General features: G+C 41.9%; 1 protein-coding gene across 1 annotated transcript; it reads right to left on the reverse strand.

The window, feature by feature from the left end:
* Window positions 1-759: 759 nt before the first annotated feature.
* Window positions 760-12,603, reverse strand: LOC308110985 (BTB/POZ domain-containing protein KCTD16-like). The gene is made up of 2 exons (XM_080465645.1): window positions 10,715-12,603; window positions 760-2,045 (listed from the first exon to the last, which is right to left on the reverse strand). The coding sequence occupies exons 1-2, from the start codon at window positions 11,535-11,537 to the stop codon at window positions 1,594-1,596; spliced, it is 1,275 nt and encodes a 424-aa protein (XP_080321771.1). The 5' UTR covers window positions 11,538-12,603; the 3' UTR covers window positions 760-1,593.
* Between the last annotated feature and the right edge of the window lie 3,989 nt (window positions 12,604-16,592).

Below are 16,592 nucleotides of genomic sequence, written 5' to 3' on the forward strand. Positions count from 1 at the left end.
TCATATGTTGACGTCGGGGAGATAATATCATTGTTGTCTAATGACCAAAGATTGATAACCAACCACAGTAACAGGGTCTTCTTAAGGAGTGGTGGAGTTACTATACTGGAACTCACTATGGAAGTTCTCCTTCTGTTTGTTTCTCCAAATTACACCTGTCCTAATAATTCACACACAGTTATATTATAGAGCTGCTTTGTTGACCCATCAGCACCTTGTATGTCAGTCAGTTCACTTTGAGTCTGTTGCTGTAAGATGATCAATAATCTCAATTTTACCAACTTTTTATCGCAGCTGACAGGTCTTACAAGGGTGAGTTATTATTTCCCTTCAGTGTGAGTGTGAATTTAATTCTACTTAACAGAAAACATTTTTCATGATAACTGAGTTTAATAAAAGGAGCCTAGTACAACAGTAACAGAGCTGCTCTTAAATTAGGACGATAGCTTTGGATGAAAGCAAATGTTTGGTGATCAAGAGAGAGAGAGATAGCAGCTCTGTAAAATACGACTGTATAAATGGGTTAGAGCAGTAAGCTCACACAATTTTTATTCAATCTTTTACCTTTTAATTAGAAATATGTTATTTAAGGCCTCACTACTGCTTTCAATGTAAATTATTGACCACATTCTAGATGACATGATACTCACACATGTTCACTTTCCACCTGAAAAACCAATGAGACAACTTTCCAGACCGGACCCGCGGGTGGATGTTTCCTCAGAGGTGAATATCAATGATGATGAGAAGACAATAATTAAATATAATTCTAACCCATTTATTGACTTTTTTTTTCCTCATACTTACAATCAAGGATTAGACCAATATCCATTGTCATATACTCTACCTACACAACATCATCTATCCAACACATAATGACAACATCAGACAAAAAGTTTTACAATGGCGAACAGATCTAGGCAGTGCTCCCCTCAGTTACATTACTCCCAGTCATGAGACATCATTTTTACCCATCACACGAAACAGTGAATTGAAACTTGATATTGCATATTTATGCTAAGGGTGAAATGACATGCAGTGCTGTTTTCAAAGCATACTATAAGTAGGCCTATATGTGTTATCTGTGAAATATTTGGTGATATTTCATCGCACCATCTGGGTACAAAACAGCTATTGTGGGCAAACGCACACGCAGTATGTGATAGGTGGAGGAACGGAAACAATGCTGTACCCCTGAGGTTGCTTTGTTGTTAGAGATATTGTTGCCTTTATCATACCTGCGTCTCAGCTCAGTGACATGAGAACGGGGTGTGTGATAAGTAAGCCCCGACAGGAATCACCTGATTTACATATGTGCATATCACACACACTTACATACACACACACACACACACACACACACACAACACTGTGCATACTTCACAAATCCACTACTCACACTGCCTTGTACTGTGTGTGCTCAATAATCATCCTGGCAGGAAAATGTCCAATAGTTATTTCTTTTCTTTCTTTTTTTTCTAGTACAGTATGTGTCATAGAGGGTGCTGTGTATTGCCTGTGCAGTTTCGTACTCTTCGGCATGATACTGCTGTACCATCTCTGTCTCCTTTCTCTCTGTTATCTCTTTCATACTTAAAGGCGATACTTTCTCAGGAGCTCTGATTGCCACATGTACTTCCTCTCCGGAAAGCGATCGGGAATCCTAATGCGCCGGAAGTCCTGGATGCATTTCTCCAGCTCCTGCTCGGGAGTCATCTTCTCCTTGTTTGCTTTCCTTTTTGCAGCCTCTCGCTCTCGAACCCCAAAGGTTCTGACCCTCAGCATGTCTGTCTTGCGACGCATCTCTGCCTGCTGCAGCATGTGAACTGGTCCTTTGGGCATGGGGCGGTCCAGGGTCTGGATGTTAGAGTGGCGGCTCACGGGGCCACAGATCACCGTTCCCTGGGGGGAACTGGCCTCAGACTGTGTCTCGGAGCAGGATGTGGAGAGCTCATTGAAGGAGGTGCCGCTCTCCCCCTCACGTTCACTTTTGTGGCTTTTGCAGCAGCAGTCACAGTGGGAGGACGACCACCGAGACGGCCCACCTACAATATAAAACCCACACAAGTACATCTGTCAGTTGATTTTGGCCACATGCAGTACATTTTCTATTGCAGTGAGTTCTACCTTTCTGCAGCAAAACCCACTGTGAGCTAATGCCTCTGCTGATGGTGACAGATTCCAGCGTTAATCAAAATGAACAGGTACAGTGATCAAGCAAATGCTGACAAATGCCGACACAGCAGTTTCAATGTCATGCAGATATCTTAAAGCGAGGATCAGATGAGTGCATGTGGGTATTTAGGGGGGCACAGCTGTAAGAACATGTGAGTTATTGGGTTTGACATTTAATTGCTGAATCTCAAAAAAGCTGGTGGGCTGTGCATATTGCTTCCTCTGATAAGGAGAACCCCAGAGCTCAGTGCCGCTCAGCACGGCTCCGAAAAGACCTTTCCCATTTCCCAAGGCAGAGCTTGTCTCAGAGCCAAAGCAATCTGCTTTGCCGTCACAATTTCTTATTAGGAACTGTAACCTGGTTGCCGACAAGGTTGTGTATTAGTTTTGTGTTTTCAGATCACTCACTCAAATAAGTTGGGGGCAATATGCTTTATCCCTCTGGGCAGGCAACAGAAAAAGCGGGTAAACACAAAGCATATTTTATCTTGGCTGAGTCAGGTTAGCGAATATCAGAGTGAATGGATGTATCTGTTGACCCTGGAGGTTTCCTAATCTCTCATAATGTCAGGAAGTTTATATGAGCAGTGAGCAGGCACAACAAAAATATTTTTTGTATCTGTTTTCCCATTCGTACCTTCTTCTCATCTCATCTCACATCCTCCTACACAGCTAATTATGGAGCACAAATACTGTACAGTTCTGCCTGCTGGCTTGTAGAGTGTTCACGCAGACAGTGTAGCCATCTTTCATGTCCAGAAATAACCATGAACTGGGATCTTATTTAGATCTAGTAACAGGTAGAAATGTTCTGTGCTGCGAATGGCTGTGCTCACAGTATGTAAACAACAGTGCATGAGGAATAAACTCATAGACGCAAAGCTCTTAATAGCTTTTTCCGGTGCTATGATACAGACTCAACAGCAATGATATCTCAGAGGGAGCAATAATTTGTCCATTACCTCCTTCCAGTGCATGCACCAATTTAAACTGAACAGAGTTCAAGGGGGTTTTAACCTCTCTGCACTGACTGTAATAACGACCTTATCTCTGGTGCGATGATTGCATTGAGCTGATAGTGAGAGAGTGGCTAACAGCTTTTTAATGGCTAATCCATGAGTAAAGAGGCCAATCAGCGCACCAATTTCCCCCCACAGAAAATGAATCTCACTGAATCCGGCAGAGGAGCAGCACCAGGCAAATGGACGCAAGCGCTTTAGTAAGGAGGATCAAGAGCAAGAGGCTGAGCATTGTCTCTAAATGGATGGATGCTGTGGTCCAGAGGGGCAACCCGTTTAGGAAACTAGCCAACACCCAATAACAGCGACATCAAATTTTCAGGCTGTGCAGAAGAAAGAATCGTATTAAAGCCACGAAGCACCTCGGCTTTTTTCATGACAACAAATTAATTGAGAAAGTGGTTGTTGCCTAATCACTTGCAATGCAAAAACAAAACTGTACTTTTGGACGAAACAAATGTAGTGTCCAGATCTGAAGCAAGACAGGAAACAGCTAAGAGCCCTGTCAGGAAACGCAGTCATTCTCTGGTACATTTAAACAAGTGGGTGTGTACAATACACTTTGGTATCTTTTCAGGGAAGCCATTGATTGTAATGTGTTTTTCTCAGATCTATACGGCCTGTCTACAAGATCATATTCCAGCCACATTAAAAGACTAGGGGCGGTCCTCAGACCCGACCCGGGCTGTGCCTGCAATTCTCATAAATAACACAGAGGAGTCGAGCTCTGCTCAGAGCACGGAGGCATGCAGGCGTGTCACTCGGGGGTATCCTCAAGCTATTCTCCACCTCAAAATGAAAGCAGCGATGTTTGTCCTCATAGCTGAGAGACGTCCACTTTATGGAGATTCGGCTGTCCGTATATTAAATTAAAATAAGCTTTTGAAGGCTCCAAATAGTAGAAAAGTAGGACAGAATTGAGACTGAAGGCACAGTCCTTTGACAATCTCCAAAGCAAAATGTCACTGGGTTTCTTGCCAGACATTAGTGGGTTTGTTTTTATTTGCGCTCCCAAACTGAGTCATCAGAGATGTCTGATGACGGCCGCTATATTAGCTGGAGAAGCACCGTCCTTCAGTCACATAATCTCGGAGAGGCTCGGCACAATCGTGTGCTGAAAGTCGAGAGGCGCAAAATAAATAAAGAGGAACAAGGAAGATTCATCACTCAGCAAATTCACGTTGTTATTGCACACAAGGAGATCTTACCACGATTTATTTCATATTTAGACTCCAGTGACCCACAGCTGCGTGCTTCTGAAAAATGTGAAAAAATATGTGCACTGATGCAAACTGTGCCCTCAATCTAAATGAATGACAACAAGATTTGAACACTCAACAGTGATTTATAACCCAAGCTGTCTGATTAGGAGAAAAAAAAACACTCCGTTTTTGAATTTATGAAATAAACATGTCCACTATAGTCACTTCCATTTTGGTCTATTATTTACTCAAGCACACCATAATCCTGTGAGACTGAACAGTATGAATTACGTTGAAGTGCTCCAGCTTCTGAACAGCTCAATCGCTATAATATTTTTCAGTCACAACGTTTGTTATGAACAAAGCAAAAACAGAGGAGCCTCCCTTGATTAATTCAGCGACTGCATCAAGGTGAATTTCAACTATCAAGTTAAATATGCATACTTGAACTGACATCCTGAGCTTAGATCTGATTTTTTTTGAGCCACCATATCCATGTGCACAAATATTTTTTACTCTTCCACTGCCTTGGGAGGAGTGTAGTTTACATGCTTGTTAGTTCACAAATTAGGCCAGCGTGTCCTTGCAGCAGGAAAAAAGGCTTGTCTTGCAAAGGCAGTGACCGTCCTCACAGGCAGAGGGAAATCTATTTCACCAAGATAGTGTTATTTGCTGCAAAAGTATCACTTCAGCAGTTTGTGTTCAGGCTAACTGATGGCTGCAGCAACGCCTTGCCAGGTATAATAGCGTCTCTAATATCTGCATACATTCAAATTTGTCAATATTAATTACCTTCACCCCACTCTAATCAGCAGCAGTGCTGAGGGAGAGCTTGTGATAAACAAGTCAGGGAAACTAAGTTTCATGACCTAATTCAAGGACACTCAGCATCTCTTATGGTTCTCAAAGACCACATTATCTGCTTTCCATGAGCAGAGTGACAGCTTCACGGGCTGATTGTTAATGACAAGCGGGTTACGTCCTCTCCCGAGTCAGAAGGTGACTGTCCGCCGAGTCTCTCCCTGACAGGGAGATGAACAACCAGCCCAGGCGGATTGAGACGCCTGTATCGGCCTCCGTCCCCGAGGGCCTGTCCCCTGACCCGGTACCACACCCTTCCTCTGCACAGGCACTGATGAAGCAAGATGAGTCTGAGACAAAGTGTGAGGGTGTCTCAAGTATGTGCAGAGCTCTTGTCATCACCTAAATGATGCCTCAAGAGATCAAAGAGAAGGAGAGGAACGAGTTTGGTCCCTCGTCCTGTCAAAATAGTTTTATTCAAAACCTGTCATCTAAGAGAGAGCATGCAGCATTGAGGTCATGGATCAAACCTTTTTTTTTTTTAATTCTTGGAGACAAACTTAATCAACTCAGTCGAAGTGCTACTTCTTCCATGCATCCTAAAATAAGAGACACAACACATCAGTTTCTAACTTTATAAAGGTCTCCTCATCAGACTAACACAGGGGATACCCCCCGTCTCCAGAAAATACTCAGTCGAGTGAAGAGATTCACATCCAAGTATCCATTAAGTGTCTCTGGAGGGATCATTAAGGCGCTAGATGTCAGACAGCAAGGGCTGTTAAACCTGGTCTCCCACAGCTACACAGAGCAGAAATAGCATAACCAGGCACAAAAATACCTGAAAGTGCTCAAATAATGGCAAAATTTCTTCATTATCTTCCAGGTATATTGCTTTTTTTTTTTTGGTTCATCCCTTTAAGACCTATCACACCATTTGCTTCCATTCCTCAATGATGGGCCACAAAGTTTGTGTTTTAAATGTCATTATCTTTGTGATGTTTTATATTTTTAAAGACGTGTTTACAGGTAACTGGTCATTCTAAATGAACTGTATGTATTAGTGTGTCTTGTGTTAGTCATGTGATGGAATCAGCTGGAATTGATTTCAATTTTCTGCAAGCCTAGTTTGGAATAAGTCGGTATAGAAGATAAATGGTTGAATAGATTTGACGAATTCAGAGTCATTTTGATATAAAACCTCTTCTTGACTGTATCTTCTTATGGATATATTACATTCAAAAAGCAACTGCAATGTTTATACAACCTACCACATGGAGATGCATTTTCTTTTATATATATATATATATATATATATATATATATATATATATATATATATATATATATATATATATATATATATATATATATATATATATATATATATATATATATATATATATATATACATACACACACAGTATATATATATATATACAGTATATATATATATATATACACACACAGTATATATATATATACAGTATATATATATATATACACACACAGTGTATATATATATATACAGTATATATATATATATATATATATATATATATATATATATATATATTTCTAAGTGAAACTGCAAAGAAATCAGTCCTGAAACAGGTAGTCAGATTTCAATGACTGGATTGGATTTGAATCTCTAAAACTAGTTTTTTCTTTTTGCATCTGCAGCTTTTCAATAAACTCAGATTTACAATTGAGAGAATATGTGTGGCACGAGCACATGGACCTCTCGTTGTTTTGGACCATTTTTCTACCTAAATGCTCTTTAAGATGAATATAAGTTATTCATAGGAACATCATCCATCTTTTGTAGGTATTGCCAATCCATTCAGACTCCAGCCAGGCTCTGTGGGAGCTCGGGGACGGCCCAATCTCTGACTCTATTACACCCAGGCAATTGATTACTTTTCCTGTCTCTCCGTGCCGCTTTGTGGTCATTGTTCAGGAGCCATTATGGCCACACATCATCTCATTCACAGCCCAAATGAAGACTGCACCTTTATATTAATAGAGCACACCTGGCAAGAACAATCATTCTCTATCTAAACGTTACATGTCTTCTATTTTGACTTGGCACAAGCTCTCTCAGTGAAGGAGAGATGAAATACTCTCTGATCTTACCAATCCCAATGTTCAATGATGATTTGCTCTGCTACTGTGATGTGGTAGCTACTGTGAAAGTCGGAGCGCATTTTGATGTTTGCAGCCTGAGATGATCAATCGTTTTCATCAATGAACTGAGATCCGAAAAAAATATGACTTATACAGTTTTTAACTATCTTCAAATTAGGTTGCAATTTATCTCTCAGAGGACAGCAGGGGAATTATTTTGAGATCACAGATTGCTTTATAATTAGCCAACACTGTCCTCTTTCCCCAGAGATAATTACCAATAAGGAGACTGGTCCCAAACGCCAGCTGGGAGGTTAGAGTTGTTAATCACTACAGCAATAATGTTGTCTCTGCCAATCCAAGACCCAAACATCTCGAGCATGTTAATTGACCTACATTTTTTGCTTGACAGATGACAAGACAGATGAAAGAAAAGCCCATCTAAAAGCAAAGTGAGATGAAACGCTACAGTAAAAGAATGCCATAATATTAACTATTCACTCTGAATTATCCATACAAACTCGTGTCTGAAGAAATGTGATGGTCTCGCTACAGGCACTTCTAAAACATGCAGAGCTGTAGTTGCATCAGGGTTGGCTACCCCCAATGTATCAATCCATACTTCTATTTTACTCATTTTTATCGAAGTTAGGATTACATGAATGTCTTGCTTATTCTTAGTGACATTGGGCAAACAGCAGGATACACCCTGGTCCGGGGTTCATCACAGGGCTAACACACACACCCAGATGCACACCGAGTAACTGACCAGATCTGTCTTGTGATTCTTGGACCAATTCACCAAACCACAGGAAGAATATGCAAACTTCACACACAAGGCCCCGGCCTGAAATTAAACTCAGGGGATATTTGAGACTTAAAATGTCATACTTATATATCTTTTCCCCCGGATTTATTGTATCATTTATCACAACGGATTGATTCTAATCCTCAGGATTTTCTGACCGGTTTTCTGTCCCTCAGTTTCTCAACTATCCTGTTCCCTCTAACATTTGCATGTCATAATTTTTTATTCATTTCACACTCCTTCTGCTGTTAATTTCAAAGGCAAATATGGAAAAATTGGTTAAATGATCATTATTCATCATGGTTGTCTCATGCTAAACATTTTGCGCATGATGGATGCTCAGACAATGTGGCCTCATGAGGAGAGTGCCCTCTTACTGAGAGTATCATTTGTATTAGTCTGCAGAAAAAACCAACAACATACAGTCCTCTGGGCAGGAGAGGATGACAGCAGCTGCGAGAAGAGTCTTTGCATGATGCGGGTAAGAGTCCTCTGACTGTTTACACAGATGTAGCATGAAATCTATGAATATATCCACCGTGGGCATTTCTGAAAACGGCAGTCCACAGTAATGCTGACAGTCGAGGAGTTGGAGAAAACAACTGACGCTTTTAACAAGAGGAGCTCCATTGTTGATGCTAAGGAACTGACAGGCTGGAAGACAGTTTGTTTACTGCTGGATTGCTCTTTTTACACTCAACAAACTCAGCCTCACTCCTGCCATTCTTGCCCCAGATGAGCCTGCATATGGGTATGAAGAGAGCAGTGAAGTGTTCTGCTGGAGAACAACAAACAGCAATAAAGCACATCTGTTTCGTGCCCCCCAAAGGTGCACTTGTCGACATGCATTCTTAGTTTCGGACTACCTGCCCTAGGCCAGCCAGTGTCCTATATTCAGAATCAGGTTACAGTATTAGTTTTGAAAGTGGATGCGGTCCACTGTGCTGCTGTGAACCAAGGGCTCTCACGCCTGTCTGCGTATGATGTGTCTATCCATCATCCAGACTAAGCCGCTGTCTCATAAGTGATGTATTTATACGTGTGTGTGTTTCCTTTCAGCCTCACCTTGTGCTCAGGGTTTTAATGAAAATGAAAACTCTCCCTCTGCTTCCTCTGTCAAACCCCCCAACCACCACCACCACTACCACTACCACCACCTCCACACACCCCCCCCCCCCCCCCCCACCCCCAATTTTTCCCCCTTCTTCGCTCCCTCAGACTCGATGAACTTTCCTGTCTGATCCTTACTTTAATCTATTTTTGCACCCGCTCCCTCTCGCTTCTTTCTGCCTCAGTTCTTTCTCCCCATGGCCAGGTCTCATGCAACTTTTACTCCTTCATCCCTCCTGCTCACCCACTCTCTCCTCCATCTGCCTGCCTCCCCTTTCTTCACTTCCTTTCTGCTTGCTTCATAAAATTCTCCCTCCTCTCTTTCCCTCTCTGTGCTCTTCTTACTCTGCAGCATCTTTCCTTTCATGCAGCACATACACTTCTTTCACTGCCTCTTCCCACCTTCTCATCAATTCCTTACTACTGTCCCATGACTTTGTCCTTGGGCAATATGTGTTAATGGGGAAAGGGGTGAACACCTACACCATATGCTGCACTCCACATCATTGAATGACTCAGGAAAATCCTACATAACTGGATGTTGTTGTTTTTTTCCTCAGGTCAAGGCACACACTCTGTAATAATTACCCTATATTAGCAATGCTATTGGTAAATCATTACCAACCATATGTCATGTCTACTTCAGGCCACCCTCTTGCATCTCCAACCTTGACCCAGCAACTGGGTTGTCTTCTGCTTATCTAAAGGGAGCCATTCAAATTAATGAACTAAGTGTTATTTTTAATTGGCCATATGGCCCAGCTCCTCCCTCTGCCAAGGAATGAGCCATACTTGTATCTAATTAAGTTATCTGCTGACTCGGGAACTTTGTATCTAACTCAATCAAAGGAAAGATATTTCAAGAGAAAATATAGCAGCATTCATGTTTTTTTATTTCCCTTCCCACTGGTGCTATATTATTCATAACCCAGCGGCTGGCAGAATGTGAGCAATAAGGCGTGTTTAAGCATGACGCATGTGTACTTGAAGTGTAGCAGCATTGTGACTCAACTCCCCTGGGGTCCGTGGGCAAGTGTGCCTCTTATCTCGGACACAAAGCACAAGTTTCAAGTCAGCCACCGCAAGGTTTGCAAAGATTTATTGGGGATAATGTTGCAACCCGACCATGCCTGCTGGTGGTGCAAGCAAACACACCCCACTTCCCATAACTCACCTTCAAATCTTTCAATACAAATTACATTAGTATTTTTTTTAATGTAAAAGTACACATTGGACAACTTCACTATTTAATGAGAAAATCAGCTGTTCTGTCAGACATAAAACATGTTGTTGGTTTCTGGGTGTGGTTGTGTAAGGGCTACTTTTTAATCATTTGTTTAGGTTCTAAAAATATATTTTATTGTTATTTACTTAGCTGTCGTGTGCACTGTGATGTTCTATAAAGTCAAAAAGCCTTCACCTTAACTCCCATCACTTCTAAGAGCATAGAATGGGAAGAGATCTTCACTCACGGTAGAAGATGTACTGTGCGTAATTGGACCAGACCCTGTCATCTGCGTAATGACCAGCTGAGGACGCGGTCAGGGACGAATTGCAGGCCACAATGTGAAAGCCGCTCTCTGATAGCATGTCAAAAGCCCTCTCCAGGTGCCTGAACTTCAGGTAAAACCTGCAAGTGTATCGGTCCGGTGGTCTGTCTGTGTCCCTGTTCTCATTTAGGGCGTCTCCGAACACCTCTTTCGCCAAGCCAATCCTGCTGCTGATGAAGATTCTGGGTAACTTTTTGGCTTTGGCATCAGTTTGAGTTTCTCTCCCTCCCGCGCCGCAGACTCCTTTAAAAGCCACCGTGATGTAGCCGTACCTCCTGTCCATGGAGTAAGAGGGATAAAACCTCTGGTCGCTGCTTTGGGACATATCGTCCAAATCACTGTAGTACACATCATCTGGAAAGAGTTTTCCCTCGTCGGAAGACAAAAGTTTCGCTAAATCGGGTAGCAGGAAGTATTCCGCCTCCCTTTTCAACCTTCCTCTCTCGGGAAAGTGGTCAGGGAGGACAACTTGCTTGTCTCTAAGGTAATCCAATACATATCGAAAGAGAAAGCCATCCCTGTCAATAAAATACCGTCCTCTGAAGTCCCGGGACAAATCGTTTGAAGACCCCTTTTTGTTGGAGAACAGTTTCCCGAGGAGAGAATTTGGAAAGCTTGTCAAAGTAGCGAGGCGAGTGTAATACACCTGCCCGCCCACGTTTAATTCAATAACATCCGACGGAGGGTTCTGCACAGAGCCTTGGTCTTTCGCAGGTTGCGTTTTGCAGTTTTCGCTTAATGCCATTTTTTCTTTTTTTCTTTTTCAGGTCTTCAACAAAATCCGAGTCTCAGTCGCAGAAACGCAAACGTCCCAGAAGTTCAGGGTGCGGGATGTAGCTGCATGGTGCTGATGCTCTCAGACCTTGAAGCTCTGGCTTGAATCAAGCTGCAGTCCGCGCATCCACAGTCTCATGACCAAACAATCCCAAGGTGTGTCTACAGTATATCCTTCAACCCCGTGCGTAAATGTTCCTGCCCGCGGTGGCGCATCCTTTTTGAACTCAATCGATTTTTTATAAAAAAGCATCATGTTACAAACATCCACTGTGATGTCTCATCGGTGTGAATTCAAAGAGAAGCAATCCTCACTTCACTCTAAACATTTCCCACCATCAAATAAAGTAAAGACAAAAAGCATTTCTATTCAAGTTTTCAGTGGAAAGATTCGTCGTTTTGCGCCTTGCTCTCAGTCCACACACACAAGTGCAAAATAAACAAAAAAAAAAAAAAAGAAAAGAAAGGAAAAGATATCTGCAAGTACTTTATGATTCCTGCGACTAAGCGTCGCTCCTGACTCCTGAGATATTGAAATATGCCCCGAGGTTGCTCAGAGAAAGCAGGGTGGAAACGGGACTCCTGTGCGCTCCCATCTCTCCAAACTGCTGAGTGCAGAAACGGCTGGACCGGCAGAAGGTTTAAGATAATGTTGCTCCAAGCTGTGCACCGGAGAGGGAAAAACCCGGCCCGCGAAGTAATGTCTTACATCATCTTAAAGGAAAATGACATTTTCAGTCACCGCCGCGGACTGATGATGATGATGATGATGTGGGGGTACATCCTTGCAGTTTTTCATGAAATTCTGATCCAGCCACGGGCGACGTGGCGACGAGGATTCAGGTCTAATGCAGTTTGAACATCCCAGTGTTGCGGATTTTAATCCCCTCTTCTGAGTCTTCACAGAAGCTTTCACATTTACATTTAACGCTTTTAGCTGACGCGCTTATCCCGGGAGACGGGTGAGGGGTTAGGTGCCAGAGTCTTACTCAAAAACTCATCGGCTGTGCGTCAGCGAGCTGTGCTGGTTGATCCACACAGCACCACTGCTCATAACTCACTTTTTGTGCCACATGAACTCACTCAGACGTCAGCCAGTAGAAATAAAAAGGTCAGCTGCATCATCTGCATGTGATTGAATGTAGACCCCACTCTCATGCATGCTCTGAAAATATGAAAATGGATCCCTTGATTATTGATTTGATTGACCGAGTTTCTATTTCAAGGTTGCAAAGTGTAGAGGTTTGCCTCTTCTTCTTTCACAGTGAGAATATCCAGATATCAAATCCAGATTTTGGGCCTGTTTGTGTGTGGTTTGCATGTTCTACAAAGGCTTGCTTGGAACAGCTCCAGCCTCCTGCAAGCCGAAGCTCTATGAAGCTGAATAGAAGCTGAATGAATTGATTCTGATTTCAGCACCGTGGACAGATCTCAGCCATCACTAACGTCACTGCTGCTTGTTTCACTAACTGCAGCAGTCATTTTTAAAAGAAAGCCTTGTGACCAATACTAACGTCTCGATTGAGTCGGGTGGTAATTATCGAGGTAATCAAAGATAATACATCAATATGAGCTTTCCCATTCGTTTTCAACAAAGGGAAATTGATCCTCACTATTGAATACACTTCTTCTGGAATTAAGCATAAATTGTTGGTTTTTATCGGCTCAGTAGATTCATCAGAAAACCACCAATATTCATCACTCTGAAACGCAAACACCACAGGGTGAATACTCCAGTTTGAGTGAGATAATGACACAGAATCCAGTCCAGGGAATACTGAGAGCTAACCTTTGAGGGGACACCCACAAAACAATAAAAATGATGTCTCTCTTTGATGTCCATGCTACCATGTTGCAACTCATATTCTATTTGTTCAGCTTGTATATTAATTTCTTTATCTTGATTTTGAACTCAGTAAATGATATAGCATCCTATTTGTCATTGTCAGTTATCACCTGATGTAAAGTATATTTCAGTTTTCCACTGTGAAAAACATACAAAAATATTCTCAAAGTAAAATCAAGAACATGTTAAGTCTACTCCTACATATCCGGTCCAAATGTCTTTCAGTTCCTATTGTCTTTTTGTAATGCAATTTTGGGTGGCAATCCCACACAATGATCGGTATCACTAAGAACCAATGACAGTTGGGGGGTGGGGGGGTTTACACAGCGTGGCCATTCAGATTACATCAGGATAACTGAAGCCCTTGATGCCACTGAAGTGAGATGGCAAAGCTTAAGTCAAGGATTTACAATGCATGTCATCATCTGTATATGAAGCTTTATATGTAGGTCACAAGCTGGTGTTGAAGGAATCAAACATAAACATGGAGTAGTGGCCAAATAAAAATAGCTACAACAACGTTCATGGTCACTTGTGTCTGTGGACGGAGGGAGTGTATTTTTATCCTTATGGACCTGTTTGTTGTACACATCAAGTATGAAATCCCTTAAATCCACTGTCCAGACCACCTGCAGCCACCTGCACAAACACCTGTCCATGTTTCGTGTGTGTGTGTGTGTGTGTGTGTGTGTGTGTGTGTGTGTGTGTGTGTGTGTGTGTGTGTGTGTGTGTGTGTGTGTGTGTGTGTGTGTGTGTGTGTGTGTGTGTTTTGAAGTCATGTTGTGATAAATCAGTGGCTTTTATCGCCGTAGCGCGGAGCAAAGGCGTTGATGATGGGAGAGCACCCTTGACTAGCTGTTTTGAGGAGGCAGCGGTCACGCTTTACCCTGTTAATTCAGAGTATATTGTGCTGGAGAGGGGTTGCTAAGCAGCTGCAGGGCACTGAGTGGGATTCAAACAGTGGGGATTTAGAGCCACAGTGAGCATGCTGATCTCTGTTGCTGTGATATGAGGTTTTACTTCTTATATTATGAATGATATTGTAGCGTTTTGTAGATAGTGCGACCTTAGCCCCCAGATAGGCTGTATCGGGAATAACACAAGTAGTTGTCTCTTACTTTGCAGATAAGTGATTTTATAGTCACACACACAGCTGAATATTTGGTCTTGGGCTTGTACATGAAGTTCATTCTCAACAATTTGCTCTTGGATGATTCCCCTCCCATGTGTGCTATAAACCCAATTTCTTATTCACCTTGCTCATTTTCCCATTAGAGCCAGTTTTCCTGTCTCATTTCCATGCAGAGCTCCCAGGTCAGACAGTGTCTTTGGGTAAGGCTTAAATATCATGTAACTTTGGCATGAATAATGTAGGACAGTATGGCTCCCAGCTGACCATGAAGTAAGAAATCTGTATGTGCTGTAACATTAAAATGTCAGCTGTGGGGTTTGCACAGCTTTAGCCCTATAATCTGCGGTGCATGGAGCCCGAGCAAAAGATAGTAAAAGATGCTGTAGAAAATACATTTACACTGCATGAAAACAAAATCCATTCTTCTGAAACAGGCTGTAGCTTATTCTTTTACTACACACATGGAAATCATTTGCTGTGAAAAACGTAAATGATTAATTTACACTGTTTGTTTGGTTCTTGTGGTGTGGAAATCAGTAAATGTGCATGTCATTAAAGATTACATGTGGACCTCTTTGTCAGCCAAGAGAGCAACAATTGACACCAGTTCAAACCTCTCTGCAGAGCTGTTATCCCTGTACACACATTAAAGCCTTTCCCTATTTCCTCTTCTCCCACTCACTTTCCATTTACTCATATTTCCAGATAAAAGAGCCAAATGTGTGAGTTGTAGTTTGCAGGTTTCTGCACGACATGTACAGTAACAGCGCTGTAGTGTTCTACATCTTTCTCTACGTGCCCTCTGGATACAGGCTTTTTGATGTTGCTCTACATTTACTGACAGGCATTTAGATCTCATGTATTCTAATTACAAGCCAAAGTTTTACATTTTTGGTTGATGTCTATAACTATTAGGAGTTAATTCACTGGTTACCATTGCAGCTCTGTCAGTTACAATGACTGTGTGTTTTCTTTAGCCCTTAGAGGGTAGTGCACTACTATATGTTTAGGTAAATGATACTTCTGTTCATTATGTTACTTAATTATGTTACTTATGTTAATTATCTGATTATATTAGTTAATGATACTTATACTTTAGTTAATGATACTTACTATCAGTTAACTGATATTTACCAGGTGGAACCAGGAGAGATGGGACCTGCACTGGATATAAAAGGGAAGATGGGAAGCATGTGTGTGTGAATGACATTCAGTACAGGTAGTGAAGGTGGATGAGTCCAAATATTCTGTATCAACCATCCGGAGCAATGGGCAGTGTAGAAAAGATGTGAGGCATCTCCACCCACTTAATCCTTCCTGCTCTGAGTTGACAGAAACATAGACTTACAAGAAGTGAGCCCTGCTATGATGTTGTTTGAAGACTCAATATGTGTTCTTTCTTTTAGATTCGACTCCCAATAGAGCCTAAAGCATCATCATTATATTTCAAAGTAGCATTATTTAGCCCGGCCTTTTTTTACAGTTCTTTAATCTGTCCTGAAGGCTCGTCACACTCCATTGTGGGTAAAGGTAGTGTCCATTCAGGATTCCTCATGCTGTCTGTCTCTTTACTGCCCCATTAACAGCTGCAACACAGTGAAACACCACGCTGAGCAGCTGCAAGAACAATCCTGTAAGTGGAGACAAATGCTGACGCACCATTTGCTCCATGCTATAAAGCACTAAGTCTCTTTACACTTTTTAGACAGCGTTGTTTGGGTAATGGGGTTTTTTCTTGTGAGCCTGGATACATTTTAAAAACAGCGCTGTATGTTGATGGATAAAATGTGAAGAACTCACGGCAGTTACTGTTATGTGTTGGGTTATTTTATTTCAATCATGGGAATAACAGCACGTGGGCATTATGAAATAAATGCATTTCATTCAGAGTCAACTAACTTCATTCAGTTATTGAGTGTTTCTGTCACTTTTCACCAGGATATCGTCTGGCAGTTCTTCAATGTTACTAAGAAAATCATGTTACAGTATGAATGTGTTCGTCTGGTCTGTGATTGCATTGAAGCAGCCCTGTTGGCCACCACAGTGGT

This window comes from Lipophrys pholis (genome assembly GCF_963383615.2).
Source record: "Lipophrys pholis genome assembly, chromosome: 6".
Classification (NCBI taxonomy): Eukaryota; Metazoa; Chordata; class Actinopteri; order Blenniiformes; family Blenniidae; genus Lipophrys; species Lipophrys pholis.